The 25504-nt window shown below is 48.0% G+C and overlaps 1 protein-coding gene across 11 annotated transcripts in view; it reads left to right on the top strand.

The window, feature by feature from the left end:
- The window catches only part of LOC121099276 (tetraspanin-15-like), a 99020-nt gene that overhangs the window by 54195 nt on the left and 19321 nt on the right, over positions 1 to 25504 (top strand). For 9 of the 11 annotated variants that reach the window (XM_040618017.1, XM_040618027.1, XM_040618024.1 and 6 more), the window contains 3 exons: positions 5724 to 5909; positions 20389 to 20463; positions 23574 to 23669. In XM_040618017.1, the coding sequence (XP_040473951.1) occupies positions 5724 to 5909; positions 20389 to 20463; positions 23574 to 23669 (357 nt within the window). Of the gene's footprint in view, positions 1 to 2383; positions 2506 to 4500; positions 4719 to 5723; positions 5910 to 20388; positions 20464 to 23573; positions 23670 to 25504 lie in introns of all 11 variants that reach the window. The other 2 variants (XM_040618026.1, XM_040618019.1) reach the window with 2 other exon arrangements.

Here is a 25504-nt window from a genome sequence, read left to right as displayed (position 1 = left end):
AGCCTGCCTTCAACCCTGGGACAGTCCTTGCGTGGGGACATTGTCCCATCGAATCCACACGGATTGCGCGGCTCCTGTGAGGTTTTCAGCTGCCTGACCTACTTCTGGCCTCATTTGCACATGTTGCCGCCGTATTAATTCAACGGTGCTGCCAAACCTTTCAAAGCCTCGTTAACCAGACGTGACCGGGGCTGAGTTTCTCTCTGGCCAAATGCATTCATTAAAAAATGATTGTGTAGGAACTTCTCACTGGTATTGCATGAAGGCTTTGAAAATTTAACATCCCTCCCTGAGAGTAAAACTTCAGTGCAAGAAGACTTGAGTTGGTTTGCCATGAAGGATCAAGGAGGTTTGGGGTGAGATGCATCATGGTTTGCCAGCGTAGGGTTGTCCCAGCCTGCAGAAAACTGGTGCTAGTGCCGCTAGATCCTTTCCAGTACCTTCAGATAATGAAAACACCTATTTATAGGTGGGAAAATCAGTAAAGGAGCGTGGGATAAGCCGGAGAGTGGCCTTATACCCAACATGGAGCAGAAGGGCAGAAAGGTTCAAGCATCGCGGGTTGGACCGGCTGGTTTTGTACAGGTAGATTTAATCGTTGTTGAGGATTCAGCAGAGCATAGGTTTGAAGTTTTCTTTTCAAAAAGAAATGCTGCTTTCCTTTTCTTACTTTTCCACAAAAGTCAAAACTGCTGGTTTAATTGACCCTTATAAAAGCATATTTTTTACATTCCTTCGTACCATCAGCAGTTAAGCATTATGCAATTTGTTAATCGTATTATTAATCCTGTGCTTCTAGCTTTTAATGTCTAAGAGCATTCAGCGCATTCTATATCACAGTTTCTTGCCTGTATGTTGCGATAAAACTTCCTGAGGAGGAGCAGGAGTGCTCTGCCGGCTAATTTGGAGGGAGATGGGTCTTCAAATCTGGGAAGAACGATTCTGTGGTGAGCTGGGGATTTGAAAACCAAGAGTTTTGCCCTTAGTTTGGCACCTCTGGTCATCTTGGATGGAGAACAAAGTGACGCCCCGTTCCCTTTTCTCCTCCCCGGTCCAGTGCTCTGACTCATGTCATCTGGCTGCTGGGGTCTGCGTGGGCTTGGAGCCACCGTCATCGTGACTTTTTGGTGTTCCCAAATAAGGAGAAATTACTGCCTTGCGTTAGCATAGCGTTGACTCATCCAATTAATGCCGATCACCCTGGAACGAGCCATGCCTGCCGCTTGGCCCTTGGCAGCCTTTGATGTCGCGCTGCTTCGGCCGCGTTAACATCCCCTTGGATTCGTGGTACCTGCTTGCTTGGCGTGTGGTTGAGAGTAACTCCTGTCACTTGGGTCTTTTGGATCTTGGGCGCGGGGCTCGTGGCATCTCTGGGATTTTTAGGATGGGGTAGGGCTGTGTATGTCTCTCGTTAGCACTGGTAGGACTATGCGTGTCTCGTTGGTGTTGAGTGGCTGCCTCCGTGCCCAAGCCAAGTCATGCAAGGATGGAGAAGCAATTACAAGCACCACAGAGCCCATGGCTCCAAGAGAGCTTTGCAAACTCCTTGTCTCACCTGTGGGTTAGCTGTGAGCTCAAGCCACCTATTCGGCACCCTTAAACCCTGCTGGCATCATCAGAGCTGTGGATCATACTATTTTCTGTTCATTAATTGCCTTTCCATCCCACTTCTTGACCTCCAGGTCTCTAAACAACTCTGCGATCAGTGGGACAGTGTTTTCCACCTTTAGCTCTTCTTCTTCCCAGGTCCTCAGCTCCCCACCCCAGCCTTTTCCTTGCCATTAGATGGAGAAAAGCCTGCAGAGGAAACCCAGCATCTCTGCTATCCCACAAAGAAGAGAGGAGGTTGGAGCGAAACAGCTTTGGAAATAGGATGCAAAGGTGGGGAAGGGGCTCGGGCAGACCTGCAGCTCCTCATCACCCCGAGAAAAGCGCTCTTTACACTGTCAACTTTTGCAGAATCCCCCTGAGGACTGCAGAGTTGTTTTGCTTCTTGGCGCCAGAGCCGATTTGAGGGGGCTGCACAAAAGCCTTATCGCAGCGTGGTGCGACACGTCGGGTCTTTCCGAATCCATTGGGAAACAGCCCCATGCTTAACTGCGGCTTTGGAGGCTGCTAAAATCCTTCCCAGGGAGAAGAGGTTGGACATAGCGACTTGTACCAGGCTAAGAAATCCAAGTTTGCTATTTTATCTATCCAGGAGTATGGGAGGGAGGGAGGAGAGCAAGTCACGGGGGTCCTTGTTGGGGTGGGAATGGAGGTTGGACACCCCGGGGCGGCTGCTCGCTACCTTCCATCTCCTGCCCACTCAGCCCCCACAAACTCCAAGAAGCACTAAAGCCAAACAGGGCTGAAATTAAAACCAAAGGTGATTTCTTGCCAGCTTTTAAGAGGACAATTGATGCAGGACGCCTTCACCGCAAGGTCTGATGGAGCTGCAGCCGCCCCCTTGGCTTCCCCCATGGTGATGGTTCCATCGTACAGTTATTATCCTGTAGAAATGAGGTAATCATCCTCTCATTAGAGGGTACTTGCAGGTTTGCTTTTTCTCTTAGATGCATTGCAGAGCAGTTGTAATTAGCGGCTGCTGTCTATCCTGGTGTTTGCGCTCTATTAAGGTGATCACTGGGCAATTAACATGTAACTGCAGAGGATTTACCAGCAAACTTCATTATGTGCCTTACCATGTCATCGAGTGTAGGTGGTAGAAAAGGGATGTGATGCCAGGAATCAAAAATATCCGTGCTGATTGAATTTGTAGCGCATAAACACCCCCCCCGGGCCCCCCCCCCCCAGCGACCCGGTGATGGAAACCAGGGCAGCCAGGCTCTGCAAGGGGTGGTGCAAGGTTCTCCTGCACCTCTTGGTGCTCTTCTCTGGGTTAAGAGGGGTGGGCTGATCAGTTTTTTGATGAAGTTATTCCCCTCGCAGTTTTTTACGGTGCTGCGTAAATCCTGGCAAAGACTTTGACATCGCCGGTTTGCTCCAAACCCATCATTTTTTCACAGAAACGCTGCTTTTCAGGGAATGGCTGGTCTTTCTCCCCAGCTATTTATTTTCCATCCAAATCCCTCCGCCATCCATCTTGCAACAGCAGCGCTCCCTGCTCATCCTTCCAAGCGAGCCTTCCTTCGCAATCTGCCTTTGCTGGGAGATGTGCCAGTGTATCCATCCCTTCCCTCGAGGTGTGTGTTGCTTTGCAAGATGCTTCCTTGTGCTTGAAGCTGCTTTGAGGAGAAGCAACTCTTTTTTTTTTTTTTTTTTTTTTCTTTTTTTTTTAGTTGAAGGGTGCTTTTTAGCAGGCGAGGTGTGGAGATGGGCTGGGATCCAGCCTGCAGCACTAATCCTTTGGAAATCATGTTGCAGGGGGCTGGGTGACCTTTTAAACTAGGAGCTAAGAAAGAGGAGAGCCAAGAAATTCAGGTAGATCAGCTCAGTCTTTGCTTGTTAGTCCCAAGGACTAGTTGGAGTTGCTTGGACATACATAGGACGCAGCCTTTTCTAAGCCATGAAACCCAAAAAAATCCGTGCAGCGTGGTTTGGGTTGCCAGCAGCATCTCCCCATGCCATGCAGTGCCTTTCCCCCCTTGCACTTGCTTTTTCCCCCCCTTGCACTTGCTTTTTTCCCACCCCCTTGCACTTGCTTTTTTCCCACCCCCTTTGCACTTGATTTCCCCCCCCCACTTGCTTTATTTCCCCCCCTTGCACTTGCTTTTTTCCCACCCCCTTTGCACTTGATTTCTGCCCCCCCCCCCCCCGCCCTTGCTTTATTTCCCCCCCTTGCACTTGCTTTTCCCCCCCCCCTCCTTCCTCGCACTTGCATGGCAAGTAAGCGGGGCGTGCCCCGCTCCAAAAAAGAGGGGTATTACGCACGGCACTGGTCACGGATTTTCCCTGCCGAAGGGATGACCGTGGAGATGCTGGGAGGATGGACCAGCACCACTCTGCAGCAGGCTCATGCCAGCCACGTGCTTTAAGTCAAGGATGCTTTTCGTCCCTGGAAAAGCTATTTTTAAGCAACGCACGTGCCCATCCTGAAAACCCTCCTCGGTTTCCCTCCCTTGGTAGCAGCTGACGCCCATCCCATGCATGCTGCTTCCTCAGCCCCTTGAGCATCCTGCTCTCAAACCCCCTCCCAGGTTTGCTCCGTGTACTTTCTGTGATCTCTATCCTCCCTTCCATCACAGATGGATTAATTAAAATGGGGAAAGTGGTTCGGAATGGCAGGGATTAGTGGGGATCGCATGGTGTGCGTTAATGTCTACCCCCCGCCTTCAAAGCGAAATGTATTTCCTGGGACACCGTATAAGAGCTAAACATTAAATCAAACCTAATCCCAAGCCACTGACCTGATACTTAAAATAGAGTATAGAGATGAAACTGTGATTAAAAGCCTGTTATCACAAATAGGCCTGCCTGTTTAGTTTCAAATAGCTAAACTGCCTGTAACATATCACACGTCTAAATTTCGTTTTCTGAGAGATTTCAATTCCTTTATAGATGAGATGGAGCCTGGAAGCAGACAGTGATTGATAGACATTAACTAGCTACAAAACCGCACCAGAAATAGTGTCCAGGCAGAACAGAGAAGAAAAGAAATCAACCCCCCAAAAAAGCAAAGATTTTGCATTAGAATTAAGGATCGAATTTCCAGTGTGAATTAACAAGAAGAGTTTGAGCGAACTCATCAGGAGCTACTAAGCCTTTTGGAAAGAAAGGTGAAAGTGATGGAAAAGGAGCAACAAAAAGGGTTTTTCTTCCTCTTTGGAGATGTAGGGTTTTGACCACGGGTGTCCGCAGCCGGGGGCTTTCCCCCGGGAGCCTCCTGCTGGGATATGGGATGGGGAGAGCTGCCAAAAGCCCCGTGGAAATGGCTCTGGATGCCGCTCGTTTTCCTCGCTGACCTTTTCAGGTGTCGGCTCGGTGCTGGCTGAGAAGCAGCTCGCCTTCGGCTGTGCCGCAGGGCCGACAGGCACGATGCGAACAGCTCCTGACAGCACAAAACGCTCGGGGTAGCGTTGCTGGCTTTGATGTTGGAGCTGAAGGGATGCAAACAGCCCTTCTTGGAGCCCTGCTTTATCCCAGCATCGTTAGGCGCTCTTTCTCAATTAGAGGCTGATTCGTTGAAGGGGGAGAGAGGGGAGGAAGGTTGTCATAAATAATCCATTGCTTTTCTTTATGGCACTTTTCATCCAGGGATCAAAAGCGCTTTGTAAGGGTGCAGAGAATTCCGTTTCCAGTTGTCAGTGCCGGAGTGGGAAGGGAGGGCGAGGGGCTCGCTGTGGGTCTGGGGGCAGGTTGGTGCTTGAGCCAGGTGTGAAAATGATGGAGTGAAATTAGTTGTTGTGGGGATGGTGCTAAGGGTGGAATTTGGGAGATGGGCTGTTGGTGTTAATGACTCTGGGTCTATCAGACCTGAGGTGAGCACCAAGCTGAGCACCCAGACAGACCATAGGGATACAAGCAGGATAGGGGAGAGGAAAAACCTGGCAAAACCCAGCTTGAAGCTGTCCAGCTATAACAGCCACGCTGCGATTATACATCCCCTTCCCAACCAGCAGAATAACAGCCCGAAGGGGATGTGCCAAGTGCTGATGGCACCGTTTGGGGTTGGATGTTAAATGTCCTGGAGTTGGGTGGGTTTTCCTTAGCTGTCTGGGACATCTTCTACCTCTGCTTTTTCCCTGTTGGTGTCTGAATCCCATCCCATGCTTCCCTTGCAGATCCTCGGCCTCGTGATCCTGTGCGTTGGGATTTATGCCGAGGTGGAGAGGCAAAAGCACAAAACCTTGGAAGGGATCTTCCTGGCTCCGGCCATCATCCTCCTCCTGTTGGGTTTCACCATGTTTGGAGTCTCCTTCGTCGGCATGGTGGGGAGCCTCAGGGACAACCGGACACTGCTGAAGACGGTAAGACCGATACCGTGCAGCCCTCCGGGTGGTCTGGGTGATCTCCAGGAGGAAAACTAATGCGTCCTAACGAGTCACCAGCATAGCTTACAGCAACGGTGGGCCCCTTCCTGGATTTAACCGCTTGCATGATGTGACTGCTTGGTGTTTTCATCTCACCTATTGAGTCAGAAGAGGGGTATCAGGGAGAGGATGTATTTAAATTGTAGAGCTGGCATGCCAATTTCCCTGTTTCCCACAGCTGAATCCCTCCCAACACCTGCAGGAAGCACCGCTGCCTTCCTCCTGGGGTAACAAGGGAGTTATTCTGGGGGCTGAGGTCCTGTCTCTGGTGGAGCAAAGTTTATTTTAACCGTGACCATGCCAACAGAAAATAGCTTCGTTTTTGCAAGGGAGCTCTTAGCAGAGAGAAGAGTTACTTTTAAAGTCCAAACTGGAAGAGATCCAGGACACCAGGGCAAAGCTGTTCACTCCTAACCTGCTCTCCGGGCGTTTTGTCGGTGTGTCGAGCATCTGACCACCTGTCCTCCCTGCAGCTCATCATTGCCCTTGCTCTGGGGTAGCACCCCTGCCTCCAGCGAGGAGCAGGAGGCTGCAGGGTTTTATAAGCTGAATTATAAGCCATTCCCTCCATTCCAACGGGAATGACTTTTCCATCACCCTCCTCCCGGCCCAGTGTCCATCAGCGAGCTCCGTGACAGCTCTGTCGGCTCTTTGGCTGCATCTGATGCTCCCTCAGTGAAGAAGTTGCTTTTGGTTGAATAATCTGTGCTGGTCCGTGGAGCCTTCCCACCAGCGCACGTGTGCCTTGCATGCTGACAGCTTGCGTAACACCTTCGTCCCCCACTGGTTTGGGTTGATTAGTTTATTCAAATCAAACACTCCGGGTAGCTAGTGCTCACTTGTACCGGCTTGCAATTTTGCTTTTAAAAAATTGCTCAGCATTTGCATTTCCAATTAATACAGATGGGAGCCCAGATCAGAAAACCAATATTGTCTTTGCTTCTGCGTGAGCAGATGAAATTATCGTTGCTTTTTGATACGTCTGGTTTTGTGCCACCTGTGATAGGTGGTGGTTGGCGTTGCACTTGAAGAGGTTGCAGGGATCAAAGTGAGCGAGCGGCAGCGGTTCCCCATCAAATCTCTGTTGCAGCGAGGTACCAGCTGCTCTGTTTGAGGGCTGCCTCCTAACCCCGGTATCTGGAGGAGTCGCCAAGTGCCCAGGGACATCCCCTCCAAGTGATACTTGTGATGTTGAAATAGCCCCAATAGCTTGCTAGCTTAAAAACTAATTTTTAATTAATTCCCTATCAGCCAACCTTTTCTTTCTGTTTGGATGCTAAGTGGTAACGGTGGGCATTTCCCCTAATCCCTCTTTAACATATAACCCTCTTTCTCCTGTCCATCAAGGCAATTGGGAAAGCTCTGTATTTATTTACCATCTAAGCCTAGAAAATATTTTTCTGCCAAAGCTGAAGTTACGTTGCTTGCGGAGAACATTTCATCTTCCTTTTCCTTTGTCTGCTTTTAAAGCTATTCACTCTTGTGTTCATTCTATTTAGGCTTGTTCCAAAGAAGATAAGTACTTCAGATTTCCAATCATATTTTTCTTTCTGCGCTAATACTCATGAATCATGGTTAATACTCTGTTTCCACAACGCGGTTTGAATTTGGAAGTGGAAAATTGACACATCAGAGGGTAGGAAATCTCATCCTTGGAGCGACCTAGGGCAACAGAAACCAAAGCTCATTAACGGTATTTCACAAGTTGTCGGCTGAATCAATTCTGCAATGGGCGCAGCTGAGCAAAAGAAATAATCCTGCCCGTTTGGGTTGGCTTTTTCTCCCCGTGGATATAAGCAGCTTCACGCCTGCCATGTGGCATAAATAAAGCAATACCCGGTCAAGTCATCACGCACAATAACACTTGCATCCCCTTTGGCTAGGAGATAAGAAGGGGGACGTTTGTCTCGTGTGTTAAAGTAAGTTGTATTTCTGGGTGGTGGGGGTTTGAGGTTACTCAAGGCTCCTCGTCTGCCTTTAGTTGGCTGCAGAGCAGCACAATTAGCCCAGTACTACATCAATTATCATTTTCCAGGAGCAGATAAATGAAGGGATATTCCATAGAATTGTTTAGGTTGGAAAAGACCTTTAAGATCATCAAACCCAACTGTTAACCCAGCACTGCCAAGGCCACTGCTAACCCATGGCTCCACTAATCCACTATCCATTCCTGGTAATGGATCCAGCCTAATTCCCAGCCTTGGAACTGAAACGTTTCCCCCATGGATATATTCAGCTTGATGGGCACCAGCACAAGGAGGAGGGCACAGCAGCAGTGAGGTATTTTAGAAATGCCCTTGACGATGAGCTAAGTAAGGGTGTTCCTTGCGCGTGCATTGCACAGTTGCACAAAACCAGGAGGTATTTGTGGTCTGCATGGAAGAAAAATCATAATTGTAGAATCATAGAACAGTTTGGGTTGGAAGGGACCTTAAAGACCACCCAGTTCCACCCCCTGCCACGGGCATGGACACCTTCCACCAGCCCAGGTTGCTCCAAGCGACGTCCAACCTGCCCTTGAACCGTTCCAGCTGATGGGGCAACCTATGCCAGCATCTCACCACCCTCCCAGTACAGAATTTGTTGTTAATATCTCACCTAAATCTGCCCTCTTTCAGTTTAAAACCATTCCCCCTTGTCTTATCACTACACGCCCTTGTAATGGCACCCCTTTTTGTAGGAAATAGTGTTGCAAGCTCATCGCGGGCAAAAAATGCACTTAAAGAGCATCTCTAAGAGCCGGTGCCACGAGTGTGGGTTTGCGTGTCCACCTCTGGCTTGCTCTGCCACCTTGGATGCCCCGTGGAGGACTTGCCCACTCAAAGGGGTTGAAGGTTTGTATGGGAGCAACCTTAGATTAGTGTTTTCCTGGTGGAGATGCGGCTTATCCCAGCAAAAATGCTTTATCCTTGTATTTTAAACAGTGAGACTGGGCTGCACTGGAAGAACCATCGCTGCTGGTGTGGTTTTATGGTACCGGAGTACTTGATGGTTTGTTGTGCTCTTACCTGCTCATGGTCATATTGGCAAAACCACGTGGCCAAGCCTGGACTTCTCAGTTGTGTTTGTGTTGGAATTGTCTGTGAAACATATTACCATTTCTATCCATCACCCAAAAGTGGGTGCTCCTACCAGGAATTCGTAGGGGGTTTCACTGCGGGGCATCCTCAGTGCGCAGCAACCTCTCCAGGCATGGGAGACTGGAGGTTGCTTTCATTTGTAGAAGTTGTTTCCTGCTGGTTTTGTGCCGAATTTTATCAGGAAAACTCTTGAAAAAGACATTATTGGTTAGAGGGTTTGTAATCTATTCGCCTTGAGGCGGAATCTGGTGGTGCAGGGGCCACGGAGGAGGGAGCTCTGCCCTGTGAGCCCCAAAACAGGCTCCAGAGCGACCCTGGAGATCGTATCATGAGGCAGCATAAAAATGCTCGTATTGATGCTGATGGAAAATCAGTGCATGAGTCCCATCAGGCTCCTGGGAGCTTGTGTGTGCAGACAGACTGCAGCTGCTCGAGTGCCTGCACATGCATTGTCAGGCACCCCAAGCTCCAACGATGAGCACAAAACACCCCAAAATTTCAAATCCCTGATAAAAATGGATTTGTCTCTTCATCTGAATAAATGTCTTGTTAACCTGGAAAGCAGGCAATACATTCCTCTCTGTTTAGGAGAAAATATTTCAATGCCCTACAAAAATTGATGGGATGGCACTTGACGTTAATAACCATTTTATTATATATATATATATTTATTTTTTTTTTTTACACAAAATGCAGTAGGTGCAGGTGCGCACCTGCTTGTTAAATCCTCGTTCATCTCCCTCGCTTACTGCCGACTGATGGATTTTTATTTCCCTTAGCTCCCTGGAGAAAAAACATATCTCTTAGGCAAAACAGGAAAGCACCCAGCCCCCGAATCTGCTGCTGGATATATTATTCCAATATCCCCCCCTGCAAGGTGTAACACAAATTACATTTTGGTTTTAATCTTTTCCTTATCAACCTTCTTCTCTCCACTCATTACCTGTAATTGTCATGCACAACCCCACAATGCGTACCCGTGTGTAAGCCAGATGATCACATCTTTAACGACTTCTCTAATAACCCAAGCGAAATCTATTCAATAAAGCCACCGCCTGCTTGCAATTTTCTGCTCAAGTTTATTAGAAAAATTACCGGCAAGGCCTGGGGATTTTAGCTGCTGGCGCGTGTAATCGGCATTATGAAGGCTCGTATTTAATCAATGGTTTAAGAATTTGTTTGGAAATCAAGTTTCTTCTATCGCCATTAACATTTGCAAGGCTGGAAGAACGGCGGATTGTCTGGTGAGAATGGCTTGCCTTTGCTTTGAGGGAGTTCAGGGTAATTTAGCAAATAGACTGTAAAAATCAATATTTCTCTTGCGCAATTAGATGGCTTCAAGGAGCTGGGATGCTTTGGTTTAGGGACTGGAAATGCAACGGGACAGCTGCTCTGGCAGTTGGGTTTTGCAGTTGAATATGCCCAAACTGGCCCCTCTTTGTGCCTTTTTTAGAGCTTTTTTTTTGCTAGAAATGTGTTGTGTCTTACTCAGCATCTCCTGCCCGGGGGCTCGGGACCTGTGCGCTCACCCCGTGGATATTTGAGCTTTCAAAAAATCAATAAAGCCCTGAATTTTCAGGGTTGGATTCCATAGAGTTGGTTTTATTTTATGCCGAACAGAAGAGAGATGAGGGTCCATGCAGGCCAAGAAATCCAACTTTTCCAATTTTCTTTCCCGTTTGGTAAGTTTTTTGGGTTCTCCCTGCCTTGTGTTTGTCAGACTTGGCCACCCAAGGCAGGATTTGACCTTGGGTTTGTGGCAGTGAGAGGTGAGCTGCTCCCGCAGCTCTTTTGGCCTTTTGCAGGTGTTATATTTATATATATATAAATATATAACCAGCATAAAAAATACATAAATACTTTTTTTAATATATATATATAAAAGCAGATTTATATCTATACTGCTATTTCCAAATGTCAGCAACAGCAAGATGTGAAAAGCAAACTCCAGCAACCGCCGCCAGCTTTGCCACTTATTTTATTTGCAATTTTGTATTTTCACTCTGAAGGTCGACCCACGATGCGACTTCCTGAGCGGGGCTTGATAGCTTGATATTCGCTTTCCCACTCCCTCTCCAGCCCCTGATTGCATGTGTAAATAGAGAGATTAAACGCTGGGAAATGGCAGATATGTCAGGTTTGAAGAGAGGAGCGAGTGCGGCTGCGGGGAAATGGTTGGCAATCACAGAGCTATTGTGTGGCTGGAGAATTGTCCTTCTCCTGGGAAGATAAATTCCCCCTCGAAGAGAGTCAGCTACTAGAGTGATTTGAAGCTTGGGGGCCCTGAATAAAAGCAATCAGGGTAGCGCACGTGTGAAGGAGCACTTTGAGGTCTGAGCTGGTCCAGGCAGCTGGGTTTTGTTCTGATCGTGTGGAGAAAGGGGCAAAAATTAACACAACCCCCCTCTATTGCAGCGGTGGCGTATAAAGCATCCCTCTGCCACGTTGCCAGTGCCAACTCAGTACCCTATAGCAGCCACTTAAAACTGATTTTAAGTCAGAGAAGGTGAAAACACCCATAAGTAGCGCCTTTCTCTTGTTTTTCTTCTGTGTTGGGAAGCATTGGGTGAAGCAGTTTAAAAAAGTTTGTGTTTTGTGGATGCGTTGCTTGCACTTAACCCACTTGGGTATTTGGCTCCAGTGAATTCCTTGTGGTTTTATGGGGCTGGAAACCCTTTTGGATGAAAGCAGAGGACGTGGTTGGGGTGTCCAGCTCATCCATTTACTGCAGGGTGTGCGTGGTGAGCGTGGTGACCTGGGGGGCTGGAGGAATTTGGGGTGAAGCTGGGGCTGGCCTGGGTTTGCAAAGCTGGTGGGTGATGGCTGGAGGTGGATTTTTCTGTCCCTGCAAAATGCACGAGGGAGACCCAGGCGGTTGAAGATGCAGGGGAAAAATGGGAAGTTTGTGGGCAATATGGAAATTCCCTAACAGAAAAAAAAATAAAGCAATTTCCAGCTGAAATGAGATTTGACCAGCATCTTTTTTAGGCTGTTTTTTCAGCTATTTCTGCCCTGTTAGAGGACGAAGGAGAAAGAGTTGCCCCTTTTGCCCTAGCCACAGCAAGAGACCGTGCTGTGTGGTTTTTCCATCAGTGAGATGCGGCTTTTGGAGAAGTGGCTGCAGGTTTTGATTGCAAAAGGTGCAGGTTTTGGAGGTCAGGTGCATCCCACCTCCACCACAGCGCCACGTGTTACAAACCAGAGCAGCATCGATTGCTGGGACGGCAGCGCTGGGAGGCTCCGGCTGTGTGGTGTCATGGACAGCACACGCCGAGCACGGTGGAAAACTTGATAAAATAATAAAAACTTCTGATTACAGGTTTGCATGAGAAATGAAGCTGCGTTTCGGTGTTTGAACCCATCTGGGGTTATGATTGCTGCTGAGAGAGAGGTCACCAGGCGTTTTTCCACTTGCTTTTGTCAGCTTGTGGGGAAATTTGGGGTTAATTGAGGATGCTTTGTGCAAAGCATCACTGCAACACCCCATTTCTCTTTATGCTTCCTGAGGACTAGGCTGGGGTCCAGGTTGTGCTGCCCCAGCTCCTGCATCCTCAATGAAAAGTTATATCTGGATATTCTACTACCAGCAGCTTTCAGTGATGCTGCTTTAACTCTCCAAAAAACAAATTCCCGGTAATTAGCACACAAATAGACCCTGCTGGAAAAAAGTGATTGAAGAAACTCCTTCCTGCCGAGGTTTGCTCGGGAATCTGCATATATTTCTTTTTACTTCCTAAGCCCACTGATTATACAGCATGCTCTGATTACAGGCTTTCTGAACAAAACCACCACTTTCTAGATTTTTTTCTTTTCTTTTTTTTTTTTCTGCTTAGCCGCACAGAGGGGTGGATAAATGAGGAGAATCTGACATTTGCACAGCAGCAAGCATTCGGGATTGCCAGGAGAGCTGAAAATATCCCGGACCCAGGAGCAAAAGCAGGAGAATCCCATCTTTGTGCTAGGGACTGGAGCCAGTGCAGCAGGGCTTGGGAGCAGGCAGGTACTGATGCTTCCCTATTTGTGTAACAAGCATCCAGCATCTTCAGCCTTCCCCTGAGTGGGATGGACCTGCAAACCCTCTAAAACCCAAATCCCCGCAAAATACAGTGAGAAAAAGCCTTGCAGAGACCCTCCAGCGCTTTTTACCCAGCCCTATGCATCTAATTTATTCTCCTTTAAATCTGTGATTTTTCAAGCCCTTCTAATTATTATTATTTCATTTGCTTGAGACAAAGTGGCAAACCCCAGGGTGGCAGAAGGAGCTTTGTACGAGAAGTCGTGGCTGATCTCCTCCCTTTAAGAGTTGCTTGCCTCTTGGCTGGGACTTTTTAATCACCCCAACGTGCTTTAAAAGGGGATTTGCTTGGCCCAGGTTTGGCTCTGAGGGAGAAGAGGGGGCTGAAGCCCTGGGGGAGTTAATGATTCCCTTGCCATACTAATTATCGGCACTTTCACACTGAATTTCTTGCAGTGTGCCCGCTCACCGTCTTTCTAGGAGCAGTTTGGGAAGGTTTTGTGAGCAGCAAAAACCCCCGAACTTTATTCTTCCCCAGCCTCAGATGTTGAGCATCACCAGCAGACTCGCAGCATGTCATGTTTCTTTCCTTGGTGCTCACCCCTTTCTTCTTTAATCTCATCGCTAAATTAGCCATTGCAATAATAACAGCCACCCTTGCAGTGAGTTAGTGGGGCTTCGCAGCTTCTGGAAAACCTGATGAAGGGCTGACGTTACAAAATCCTTCCAAAAATCCTCCAAGAGTGGATTATATGGACACCTCTGGAGTTATGTACCTTTTCAACACGTGTTTCTGATAAATAAGAGTTATATCTCGTGCTGCATTTTGACTCCCTAAAGAGAACCGCTTGAAGTTGGTGCCACCCGTTGCACGGTGAAAGAATGCTGCTGAGCACCCGGATAAGAGTGAGGAGAGGTTTTTGCAAAGTCTGAGGTGATGTTAATAGCATCCAAGTGGTTTAATCTGTGTTGAGTTTCCAGTGAATAGCCTGGTGTTCATTAAAGGATTGAGCTGATTGTGCCATTGAAATAGTTTTCTGATGGGGGGGGGGAAGCAACAAGTACAGAGATCTTTGAAAAGAGGTAATGTTTGATTGCTTGGCTCTCAAAGTCTGAAAAAAATCAGATTTGAAAGGAGCCGTTGCTCATAGAACTGGATGGAGGGGAGGTCTAAGAGGTGACATCCATCCCTCTTCATGAAAACCTCCTTTTCTCTGGGTTTTGGGGAACACGAGCATGTTACATCTGACCTGGTGTTGAGATGGGAGCAGGGCTATAGCCAAGGAAGGGTTAAAAGCAGCTGCAGGCTATAAAAGACCGAAGGAAATAGAAAGGGGGTTTCTGGCAGGTCTGGGGAGCCAAATTTGTTCTTCCAAGGGGCAGAGCAGGCACCTGTGGGACTTGGTGGAGGTAGGGCTGGTACCTGGGCTGCGGGGGATGGACCACGGCTCTTGGGTAGCCCCAGTGGGTTGTTTGCAAGGCTGCTGGCTCTTCGGGGATTAAACCCAGGCTTCTTGGTTATTCAGCTTCTGAAGCATAAAGGAAATGTGTCTTTTGGCTGGAGGTTTGGCAAATGCAGGCGTGAAACCCAGATGGGGTGACGAGCCCCAGCCTGGGTACATGGGCAGCAGGGGCACGTTCCTGCCCCCTGAATAAAATAACGTGGTTTGCTTGGATAAAATAGTGCCCTGGGCAGGGAGGGTTAGTGCTGTACTGCTACAACAGAAGATGTTCTGCCAAGTCTCTTCATCTGGGCTTTGTTGTCCTTGTTTTATCTGTGTAGGAGACATTCCTGACAGATTTTGGTGGGTTGTTTTTTGGGTTTCTTTTCTTTTCTTTTTTCTCTTCAAAGCAGCTATGAAAGCTCTTTCGATGTGGGAATAAACAATTATTTGGGTTTTCAGAGGAAGGGCTGCATGCAACTGTCAGGAAAAAAAGCAAACCCTTAAAAAGGGCCACTCTGCGTGGGAGAAAGCTCTAACATGTCATTGGGAGGAAACAGTTCTTTTAAAAATATAAAATTTCAGTCTGGGGATCAAAAGCTCTGTGTTTCTGTGCTTATGTGAAACTGTGGACTCTTCTGTGGCCAGTCTCACTGAAGAAGGAGGAGGTGGCAGGTGCTTGCCAAGGGGATGATTTAGTGGCCTCCCAGGTAGAGTGAAAGATTTATTTATCACACGCCCCTGCATCGGGTGTGCTTCATGCCAGTGGCACATTTGATCTGTTCCCGTTTATCAAGAGGGAACAACCAGTTCCCTGTCTGGATGCCCAAAAATGCAGCAAAACCTGGGGGCCACCATCCTGTAAACTCCTGGGCATGGAAAACCAGGGTGATTCGTGTTTTATAGGAGGAGAAATTAAATTGCACGAGTTTCTTTTCATCTTGGGGATGGGAGGTCCAGATTTTCCATCCCTTGATGACCTGTTGCCACTTCTATATGAAAAGGTCTAAACCCTTTTCTTGCATTGGCTTTGGTGGGGCTGACTTAGCTCCTTCGCTGCAGAAGCAGCTATAGAAATGGATAAAAATAAAATATTGGGGAAGTTATTTGCATGAATGTGGAATGTACCTGTTCCCACAGGGGTTTAATGGTGACTGTAGAGCCTGGAGTGAGGATAGAATTCAAAGAGGGGGTTCAAACCCCTCTGTTCCTCCTCTGTTCACTCTATAGGGTCTCATTATATGGGGCTTGCAGAGTCTTTTAAGTATGACCAGTAACTTTTTCTCAGTAAAACACCCACTTGATGTCTTAAATTAGGCAGCTGTTTATGATCTGCCTGTACTACTTTAATGTGAAGTTCATCAGGAGGGCAGGAGGATTCAGAAGCAGCATCCTCAGCCTCAGTTTTCCCAGTATCCCACTGCAGAGTAGCCAAGAATCTATTTATAGGTTTATTTCTTTTTGTTTTGGCTTGTATTATGGCCTCTCTAGAAATTATCATCCTCGTTACAGTTCTTACTATCTCATCCTTTCCTGTGACTGAGCCGAGGGAGGAAATGGATCATCAAGAAGTAAAATCTTTTCCTATATCAGCCCCTGGTTGCCACAGGGGAAACTCCTGGCGCCAGGTAGAAAGGAAGGCTTTTTGGGGATTTTCTTTTTCTTTTAATTTTTTTCCCTGCAGTTGTGGCAGCCGGTTACTCTCCCTGGCCGCGCTGTGAGATCACAGCAGCATTTCACAGCTGGAGCTTGCTCATATTAAATAAACATCACAGATTTCTCTGGTGCTTTCATGATGCTCCAGGAGCTCTTCCCTCCTACTGCCTGTGTCTTCTCCTTTCCCCACTTCATCTCTAGCAAACAGCATCCCTCTCCCATCCAAAATCCCTTTGGAGCCACACTGGGGCTTGGCATCTGAGCTTCCAATGGCTTATAGGTGTCTTAAGTGCGTCTGAGCTCAGGAGTGATGCTCAGCCTCTATCCATGGCTCAGGGCTCCTTCCCTGGGCTGGCTCCCAAATAAATCCCTGCGTGGCTTATCCATCCCTCAGCCTCGGTGCCTCCAGCCCGTCCCTGGACCCGTGTTCATCCCTTCTGCCAGGTGAGGACACATTTGAGCTGGAAATTGCAGGTGGCTGCACGCTGCTCGTGGTCTGGAAACGAAGCAGCAGCAGGTTTGTACCCCTCCGTTGGCCAGACCCAGGGCTGGAAGAGTTTACTCTGGACCAACTCAGGATTTCAGGTGGGTTTTAAGCTTCTGGGAGATGAAACCTGATGGCGAGACATCCCATCTGGTGGAGGGAGGTGGCAGAAAACCAAACACCCAGAGGACGTACGGGAAGGGATCACTCCAGGCTACCTATATATTGCTTATGTCAAATGACCCTAATGAAGGGGGTTATTCCCCAAATTGGAAGGAGATTAGTCTTTAAACCTGAGGCAGTGTGTGGTCCCTGGGTGCTTTCCTTCTGTGCTCAGTTGGGCTTTGGGAAACATTAACGATGAGCAAAACGGCGCTGGAGACTAAGAGGAGGGAAGGGAGCAGCTTGGAGCTCTGCTGATGGTGGGCATGGGGGTGATTAGTCTTCTTGTCAAGGTGTTTGAGGGAATTAAGCAGTATAATTTATTGTGAGCTTTTGAATTGATGAGCTATTTAAAGGGAGCTGGCTGCAGCCAGTGTTAATTTAATCAGAACTGAGCAACTTCTCCCCAATCCAGCCGTTTCGGCCAAGAGGAAGGTTTTACTGGGGAGTTTCTCTCCACGAAAACTGGGCTTTGCTTTGTGCTGGGTGGTGGGTGGGATCCTCAGGCACCTTCCCAGTTCCTCCTTCGCAGCGTTTGTCTCCTCTCAGGGCTGCAAATGGTGAAGCCTATGGGTGACGCTGTGGAGGCACCACCACTTCCATGCAAAGGGTGAATTTTTGCAAAATCTGGGGGGAAAACCAGCTCTTCAATGTACTGCTTGGTGGTTTGGTTTTATTTTTACTTTGCCACTTTGAACTTGCTGCAAATCTGAGGCAGCTCAAGGCAGGGTTAAATGCTGTTTAATGTGGATTTTCACTCATTATTTTGCTGCTGGAGTCTTTTTAAGGACCAAAACTGATTTATGGGGGCTGGCAGACAGCAGGGGCTGCAATGCACTGGTTAAGAGAGACCAGCATGGACGTTGCCAGCAATTTTGCTCCAAAATGTGTGTTATGGTTACCGGTGGTTGCTGCAATCCTTGTGAATGCAAAAAAGGTGCCACCTTCTGCTCTGTCCATGCAGCTGGCGAGGGTTTGCACGCTCCGCTCAGCCGTTATTTGGAGGAAGAAGAGCTGGTTTTTGCTCAGGCTGCACAATTTTCCAAGCTCGTGCTGGAGACCCAGCTTTGTGGTTGCTTTTCTTGCAAAACCTCTATAAATTATAAGGGAAATTCTGGGCTTTCTGAAGGCAAAGTTACGTGTGGTGGGGTGCCCAGGGGGGCTGGGCATCACCTACGTAACAACTTCCCAGGTTTGCAGTTTTCCTCTTGCAAGGAATTGCTATTGGCATCTGCTGTGGCTTTCTTCCTAATTAATGCCGCCGCTTTCCCTCTGTTTATGGAGCCCTTGAGTTAAACTCTTTTTCTGGGGGGCTTGCTTTCCTGGAAACGATGGTTTGGCCACCTATGAACTCCCTTTTGAAAGCCACGTTCGGTCATCGTTTTCCTAAGAGCTGGGTGCAGTTAGTGTCCCATGGACCTTTATAAATCGGATATCAAACCTGGATATTAAATATTACCTTCGATTTCAGTATGCACAGCTGAGTTGCATTGTATAAACCTCGCCTCTTACACCTTGAACTGACGAGCTGCACGGCAGAAATTGAGGCTGGAAGAAGGAAATGGAGCGGGGGATAAAATCAGCGCATGGTGTGCAATGGCCAAAGCGCTAGGAAGAGCGGAAAAACCACCCAGCAACCGGCACGAGGGGTCTTTGGGGTTCAAATCCTGGATTTCTGGGGGGAGCTGCAGGGCTGGTGCTTTCGGAGGGGCCTCTCATGTGTTGGGCAAGAGGAAACGCTGCGCATGCCGCGCCGTGCTGGCTTGTAGGTGATTCTGGGTGTGCTGGTCTGACCGCGAGCGCGGCGGGGTCCCTGCTCGGGCTTCGGAGCTGTGGCGGCTTGTCTCTGCCCGCAGCGGGCTGGGAAGAGTGCCAACCAGTTCCTGGTACACAAACGAGAAAGCACTCTTTTTTTTTTTTTTTTAATTTTTGCTTTTTTCACCCCTTTTTTCCTTTTTTTTGCTTTTATCCTCCTTTTCCTCCTTTGGTTTCCTTTTGCTTCCTTTTGTTTGTTTCCTTTGCTTCCTTTTGTTTGTTTCCTTTGCTTCCTTTTGTTTGTTTCCTTTGCTTCCTTTTGTTTGTTTCCTTTGCTTCCTTTTGTTTGTTTCCTTTTGTTTCCTTTGTTTCCTTTTTCTGTTTTTCTTCTTGTTTCCTTTTTTCCTTTTTCCTTTGCTTCTTTTTTTCCCTTTTTTTTTTTTTCTTCTTTCTTGCTTGCTTCTTTGCTTGCTTCTTTGCTTGCTTCTTGCTTGCTTCTTCCTTTTTTTTTTTTCCCCCTCTTTCTTGAGTTGTAACTAAGGCTGAAGAGCAAAAACGTTTCCAAACCGGAATTCCTCTCACTGCTTGCCGCAGCGTTACAAGCTCTAGCCATGCCCTGCTTGATCAAACCGTGTACCACGCTTCCCTGGCCTTCCTCCCAAAGCAGCCCCGTTTTATATCAGTTCAGATGCACATCAGCTCTGCCACCAGATAACAGGTGCTTAGTTAATTGGATTCCTTGCCTAATTACACCTGGCCTGTTATGAACTGATTTAGCTGGTGATGGAAGTGATGCTGCTGCTCTAGTGGAGCCACGCTCGTTGGCTGTTCGCAAATATGCACAGTGCAAAACTCATCAGTGGGTAGATAATTAAAAACCCCGATAGTGTGGGGCATGAAGTGGCATTTTGCTGCAATGGTGCTTTAGTTTTGGCAAGCTTGGGAAATCATTTCGGGGCATGTGGGTCCCTGCACTGCCTGCCTTTGTAAACAGGCTGTTCTAATAAACCAGTGGTCAAAGTGAATATTGTGGTAATAAATTACCTCTTCCCCCCCACTTCCTGCCCCCTCCCCCCTTTTTTTTTAACTTGCTTTTGGATTTTTAGCTAGTTACCATGGTAACTTTCCACCTTCCTTTTTCTGGTGAGTCTCCAAAGTCGCTGCTGGAGGTAGCCTTGGGGAGACAAGTGTGAGCCGAGCAGAGCTTTGCTCTCCATCCTCTGCCAAGTCAGGTGTGATGCCCCATGAGACCCCTCCTTTAGGGACCAAAGCATCAAGAGACTGACGGGTGCAGGCTGCAAGAACATCAGACCTTCTCCTTTCAATTGTTTGCTCCATCAGGACATTGATTTCCAACCTAAATGTGGTGCCACAATCCCTTCTGGCAGAGGCATGAGTTTTATTGCCCATATCTGGGGGATGGATGATCCTCCACTGGATGTTCAGCTTGGAAATGTCAGTGTTCCACCTGGCACCAGCATCCCATCGCAGAGGGATGCTGCGCACCTGCGACTACCCAGATATAACATTTGCTCCCACTGCATCCCTTTTACCCTTTTCCCCATGCAGAATTTGGCCACTCAGATGGCTTCTTCTTTCAATCCATCCATCCTTCCTTCTTGCCTCACTTTCTATAAGGGAGCAAAATGCTTTACCTGTTAGGACCAAGATCTTTGGAGGAGATTTTCAGGTCCCTGGGGAGCTGGTAATGAAATGACATGACTTCAAAGTGTTTCAAAGCAGCTCCTGGTTTCCAGGTCTCCCTGGTTGTGGCTAACTGCCTGACTTGGAGCGGGGCTAATCCTTCCCTTTCTCTTTTCAGTTCTTCTGGGTCCTTCTGGTGATCTTCCTCACAGAGCTGCTGCTGCTATTCATTGAAATCATCTTTGAAAACAAGGTGGGTGCGATCGGGGAGGCCTTTGGATGCTGTGCGGTGACAGACTGCAGCCCCGCATCGTCGGGGAGGAAAATTCCTCAAGGATATGTTAGCATGTGCCCTGAAAATGAAGGTTTTCATGGCTCTTGCTCTCCTGGGGCTGCACATCGTGCTCCAGAGCTGCGATGGATCTCCAGCACCACCCAGAGCCGCACCGCAGCTCCCTGTGCAGACTCTCAGCCGAAACCCTGTGGGTTTGGTGTTTGGTTTTCTTTTTTTTTTTTTTCTTGAAGGCTCATTAAGCTCCTCATCTCAATTATGTTAACTGCTGGCTTGCATTTGCAAGGACAGGGACAGGTTAGAGTTATAGCTGAGCTGGCGAGATGGTAAATGCTTCCAACAGATGTCCTTTTTGGCCGCCCGCCTTCTGGCGCAGAAACCCTACCATTTTCAATTTAATCTTACCCTTGCAATCCATCAAACAATTAAATTGCTAATCTCAATCTCTGCTGCCTCCGTGAATGCACAAGGCAGGAGAACAACTGAGATTCCTACCTACGGACTCTAAAAATTGATTCCCCTACATGCAAACAGCTTGATCGTTTCCAACCCATCAAGGCTGGGGTTGGAGTTGTGGGCTTGGTGAACACCAAAACCAGGTTGGGTTTCGAGCTGGGGGCTTGGTGAGCCCCAAAGCCAAGTTGGAGCGCGAGTTGTGGGGTTGGTGAACACCAAAACCAGGTTGGAGTGTGGGTTGTGGGCTTGATGAGCCCCAAAGCCAGGTTGGATTTGGAATTGTGGGCTTGGTGAGCCCCAAAGCCAGGTTGGGGATGGAGCTGGGGGCTTGGTGAGCCCCAAAGCCAGGTTGGATTTGGAATTGTGGGCTTGGTGAGCCCCAAAGCCAGGTTGGATTTGGAATTGTGGGCTTGGTGAACCCCAGAGCCAGGTTGGGGTTGGAGTTGTGGGCTTGGTGCACCCCAAGGCCAGGTTGGAGTTGGAACCAGAGCTTGGTGATCCCCAAGGTCAGGTTGAGTTTGGAGTTGTGGGCTTGGTGAGCCCCAAGGCCAGGCTGGGGTTGGAGTTGTGGGCTTGGTGAGCCCCAAAGGCAGGTTGGGGTTGGGAGCTGTTGGCTTGGTGAGCACCAAGGCCAGGCTGGGATTGGGAGCTGTGGGCTTGATAAGCCCCAAAGTTGAGGAGGGGCAACAGCAGAGGACGTTGCCTTTTGGATGCTGCAGCCAACCCCATCCGGCAGCTTCTCGGAGCTTTCAGAAACCCTCTGATCCCTGAAAAACCTGGTGCACCAGTGATGAGCTGTTCTTCTCCAAGGAAGATCAGATTGCTTGAGTCCTTCCTCCATGTAGAAAAACCTATATCTGCTGCCTCATAGAGGCTGTGTTTTTGTGAAATTCAGCATGAAATCCTCTGCTTTGCTCCACCTTTGAGCCTCAGTGACGGTGCTCAGCACCATCCTGCACTGCAGGATTGCAATGGGGAACCACTGGTACCATCAGGAGAGGGGACTGCAGCCTCGTGATTCAACTCCTGGATTGAGTAGAAACCATTAGCACCTAAATTGTGCCTTAATTTAAATTTAACGGGTGATATCAAAACCTAATTAAAAATCAAACAATGAGGGAGAGAGAAAAGAGAGATCCGACAAGCGATGAATCCACTTGACCTAAAATTGTTCGGAGGCACAAATCTGCATTTGGAACAATGGTTGTTTATTTAAACTTGTTAAAAACATATTTAATTGGATTTTGTATTAAATAAGCAAGGACGAGGAACTAATTTAGTGGCCTTGAAGCTGCTAAGCATTGAAATGGGCTCTGTTGATATGCAAATGGGGTTTGGGAGATTATCAGAGATAATGGGTTCAGCATCCTTGAAGGGAAAGGGAGTGGGGAGGTCTTATAACCAGAACTTCATGATTAACCCTGTGACATTTATCTCCCACCTTAAAATCAAGATTTAATTACAGAGGCTGCCTTGGGGCTGGCATCTCCTGGGAAGGCGTTAGGCTCGTGGGGTGAGCCCATCTGGGGAAAACCAGGCAGAAGATGGTAAAACCCCGGCATTGCCCGTTGTGTTGGTCTTCACGGTGGGCAAACTGGGAATTAACATTTTAATAAACTTCCACATGAGCAATTTCTTAAAGGTTTTTTTCAGATCTCCTTGCCTGATCCCTCGCTGTCGGCAGGCTTTGTTTGCTGCTCTGACGTGCCTTCATCTCTCTTTTTCTTTATTCCCCGTTCTTCTCCCCATTCCCAGTTTGCCCAACCTCTAATTTTCATGTCAGAGTGAATTATGAAAAACGTTTTCTTCCCCTCCCCACCACCTTTCCTCTGCTTCTAACTCAGAAAAAAAGTTCCTTTTTCCTTCATTAATATTTCTGCTCGGTGGTTTGTCAGGCAAACCTGCACCAGGCTCTGCATAGGACATTTCGAGCCGCCGCTCCCAGCTCCCTTATACGCTTCCCAGGCATCTATAAAATACATTTTCCATTCCATTAATGTTTAATGTGAAGTGCCTGATGTGGCAGAGCCTCCTCGGAGATAGGGCAGCAGGGAGAGCCATTCCCTTTCAGGGTGTGATTGAATTCCTGGATGATTTGTTGGGATTAGGAGTGACTGAGGGCTCTGAGGTCGTCTCTGCTCCCGTATGTTGCTCATCCCACGGATAAATCACCGTGCGGCCGGTGGCGTTGGCTGTCGCAGCCCATTTCACCCCCTCCAGCCCCTCCTAACACAGCAGAACCCCCCTGCCGGTGGTTAAAATCCTGTTAGCCGGTGAGATTGAGAATTTGAGGGAGCTTTCAAAGAAATCACCTTAATAATTCAATCTAATATAGGAAAAGCTGGGTGGGCAAAGGTGTGTGGGTCTGCTCACACATGCAGGAAATGGGGAGATGCTATGGGATGCTGCTAGCCCTGAGACCACAAAAATGATGCTGCTAGCTCTGAGAGCTCAAAAATGATGAATTTTGCCCCAGGAAATAGGCTCACAGGTTAAATTCTTACTCCGGTAACAGCTGGTGACACTTGCTATGAAAAAAAATTCATGTCCTGCAATATTTTCTCAGTGCCTTTCCCATGTGTGAGCCATGGTTTTGTTTTTTTTTCTGTCACCAGATGAATGCAGTTTTCCACTCCAATATCCAAGAGGGCATCAGACACTATTACGATGACCTTGACTTCAAGAACATCTTGGATTTCGTACAGGAAAAGGTTTGGGCTTGGAGGGAGGGGTGGCATTGGGGAGGTCTGGTTGTGAAGTTTGTCAAGGAGTGGTGAATTCTATGCCTGCCTGAGGCAGAAGCATCGGTTTTCCCTGTATTTTTGGAGTTTATTCCCATCCCTGCGTTGCCTCGCTTGATCTGTCTTGAATATCTCGATCTTTCTTGGTTTGTGCTGCTCTTTTGGCACGGTTTTGCGTTGTGCTGCTCTCCCCGCTCACCCCGCAGCGGGGTTTGGTGAGTTTTTCTGCCACCTGTGTGCCCTGCAAAGAGCATCTTCTGCTCCACACCATGGCGTGGACAGCCAGGCTGTTTATATTTCCTGGTCTTGATGGGAAACCAGTGCCTGATGCCTGAAAGCTCTTTTGATCGCTACCCCAGCCTGCGCAGAGAGATGGAAGGATAAAATACCATGGGCTAAAGCTGCCTCAGGGCTGCAGTGACCCTTAGGTAGGCCACCTTAGGTAAGTCTTTTTACTCAAGGTGTCATCAGTAGCTGGCCAAGCCCTTGTCTCAATGGGAGAAGTGCAGATAAGGTGTTTTCACACAGTCGCTGGAAGGAGAGGAGACCTCCAGCCTCTCCACGGGCAAGACCGGGAGCAAACTGCTCTTGGTGCTGACAAGAGCTGTGCCCAGTCCAATACTGGGGCTTGGCATAGTCTGCTTGAACGTTTTTATACGTGTGGTTGCATATTCTGTCTCATATCGAACACTCAGAGCCTGCCAGGAGCTGGCAAGATCCAGCCCCCATCCTCAAGCCAGCCTGCGGGTCAATTAAACCATCCTCCCAAATCTATTGTTTTTAACCAAACTCTTGATACGCTGCTGCTGTTGCCTTCTATTGTAAGCACCGTGTAGCTTCCTTGAGGTACTAAATATTAAATATTAAATTAAAACACCTTCCTAATTCCTTCTATTGAGGCCCGGCTAGATCTGTTTCTCTTTTGACTCTTGAAACCCAGGGTAGCGGTGCTTCAGCAAAGCGATGACGCGTCCCCGTGAGTACGCTGAAAAGCCAAGTTGGGTCAGGATTTGAAGTCATTATCCACATCATTGAGTGTCTGGCTGGTCCAGACAAGTTTGGTTGGCTCCAATGTATAATTTGGTTTTTCCAGTACTGGCAAGAGCTGCTCCTGAGAATTTGGGGGATGTAGGTTTTGCTCGTGAGGATATTTGGTTTATCCGTTATTTGTGTTACTATGAGAGTGAAGCACTTGGCTCGAAGCATTTGGCGAATGGAAAAAAAAAAAAAAAAAAAAAGTGGGAAACCCCCAAACTTTGAGAGCTAGGAGGGAAATCGCAGCGATTTTACATCTCCTGGGTTGGTTTTGGAGAGCAGAACCAGGCTTTGCCGGCAAAGCTGCTTTCAGAGAAACTTTGAACGTTCTCACCTCAGCCTGATTTCTCGCCTTTCATTATGGGTCAAAGCATCACAAACATGTGAATCTTGTCTCTCGCTTTGAAGAAAAAGGAGACTGCGAAGCTCTTTCTTTGATGTAGCTGGAATTCAAGGCTGGTGGTGCCCTCCACTCTCCCCTTTCTGGGCTTAAACACCTGCTTTTGATTCTTGGAGTCATCATTAGTGAACCGAGCACGTTAATAAGACCAGGAGCCCTCTGAAGGTCGCAAGATGCAACTGATTCTGAGAAAGATCCGAATCTTTTTCAAGTTTTACTCCAACCTCTCTAAAAAGATGCTGTAATTCAGACCTCTCTGTATGAATGATAAATGGCTGCTGCCACCAGCAGTCGGGAAGTTCATGTTGGAGCCATCCCCAACGAGTGGTAATGAGGAGATTAGACCACAAATTTCCAGATAAAGCAGAAC

Source organism: Falco naumanni, chromosome 19, assembly GCF_017639655.2.
Source record: "Falco naumanni isolate bFalNau1 chromosome 19, bFalNau1.pat, whole genome shotgun sequence".
NCBI lineage: Eukaryota > Metazoa > Chordata > Aves > Falconiformes > Falconidae > Falco > Falco naumanni.
The sequence above is the reverse complement of the archived record's forward strand: the minus strand, read 5'-3'. Positions and strand labels throughout refer to the sequence as shown.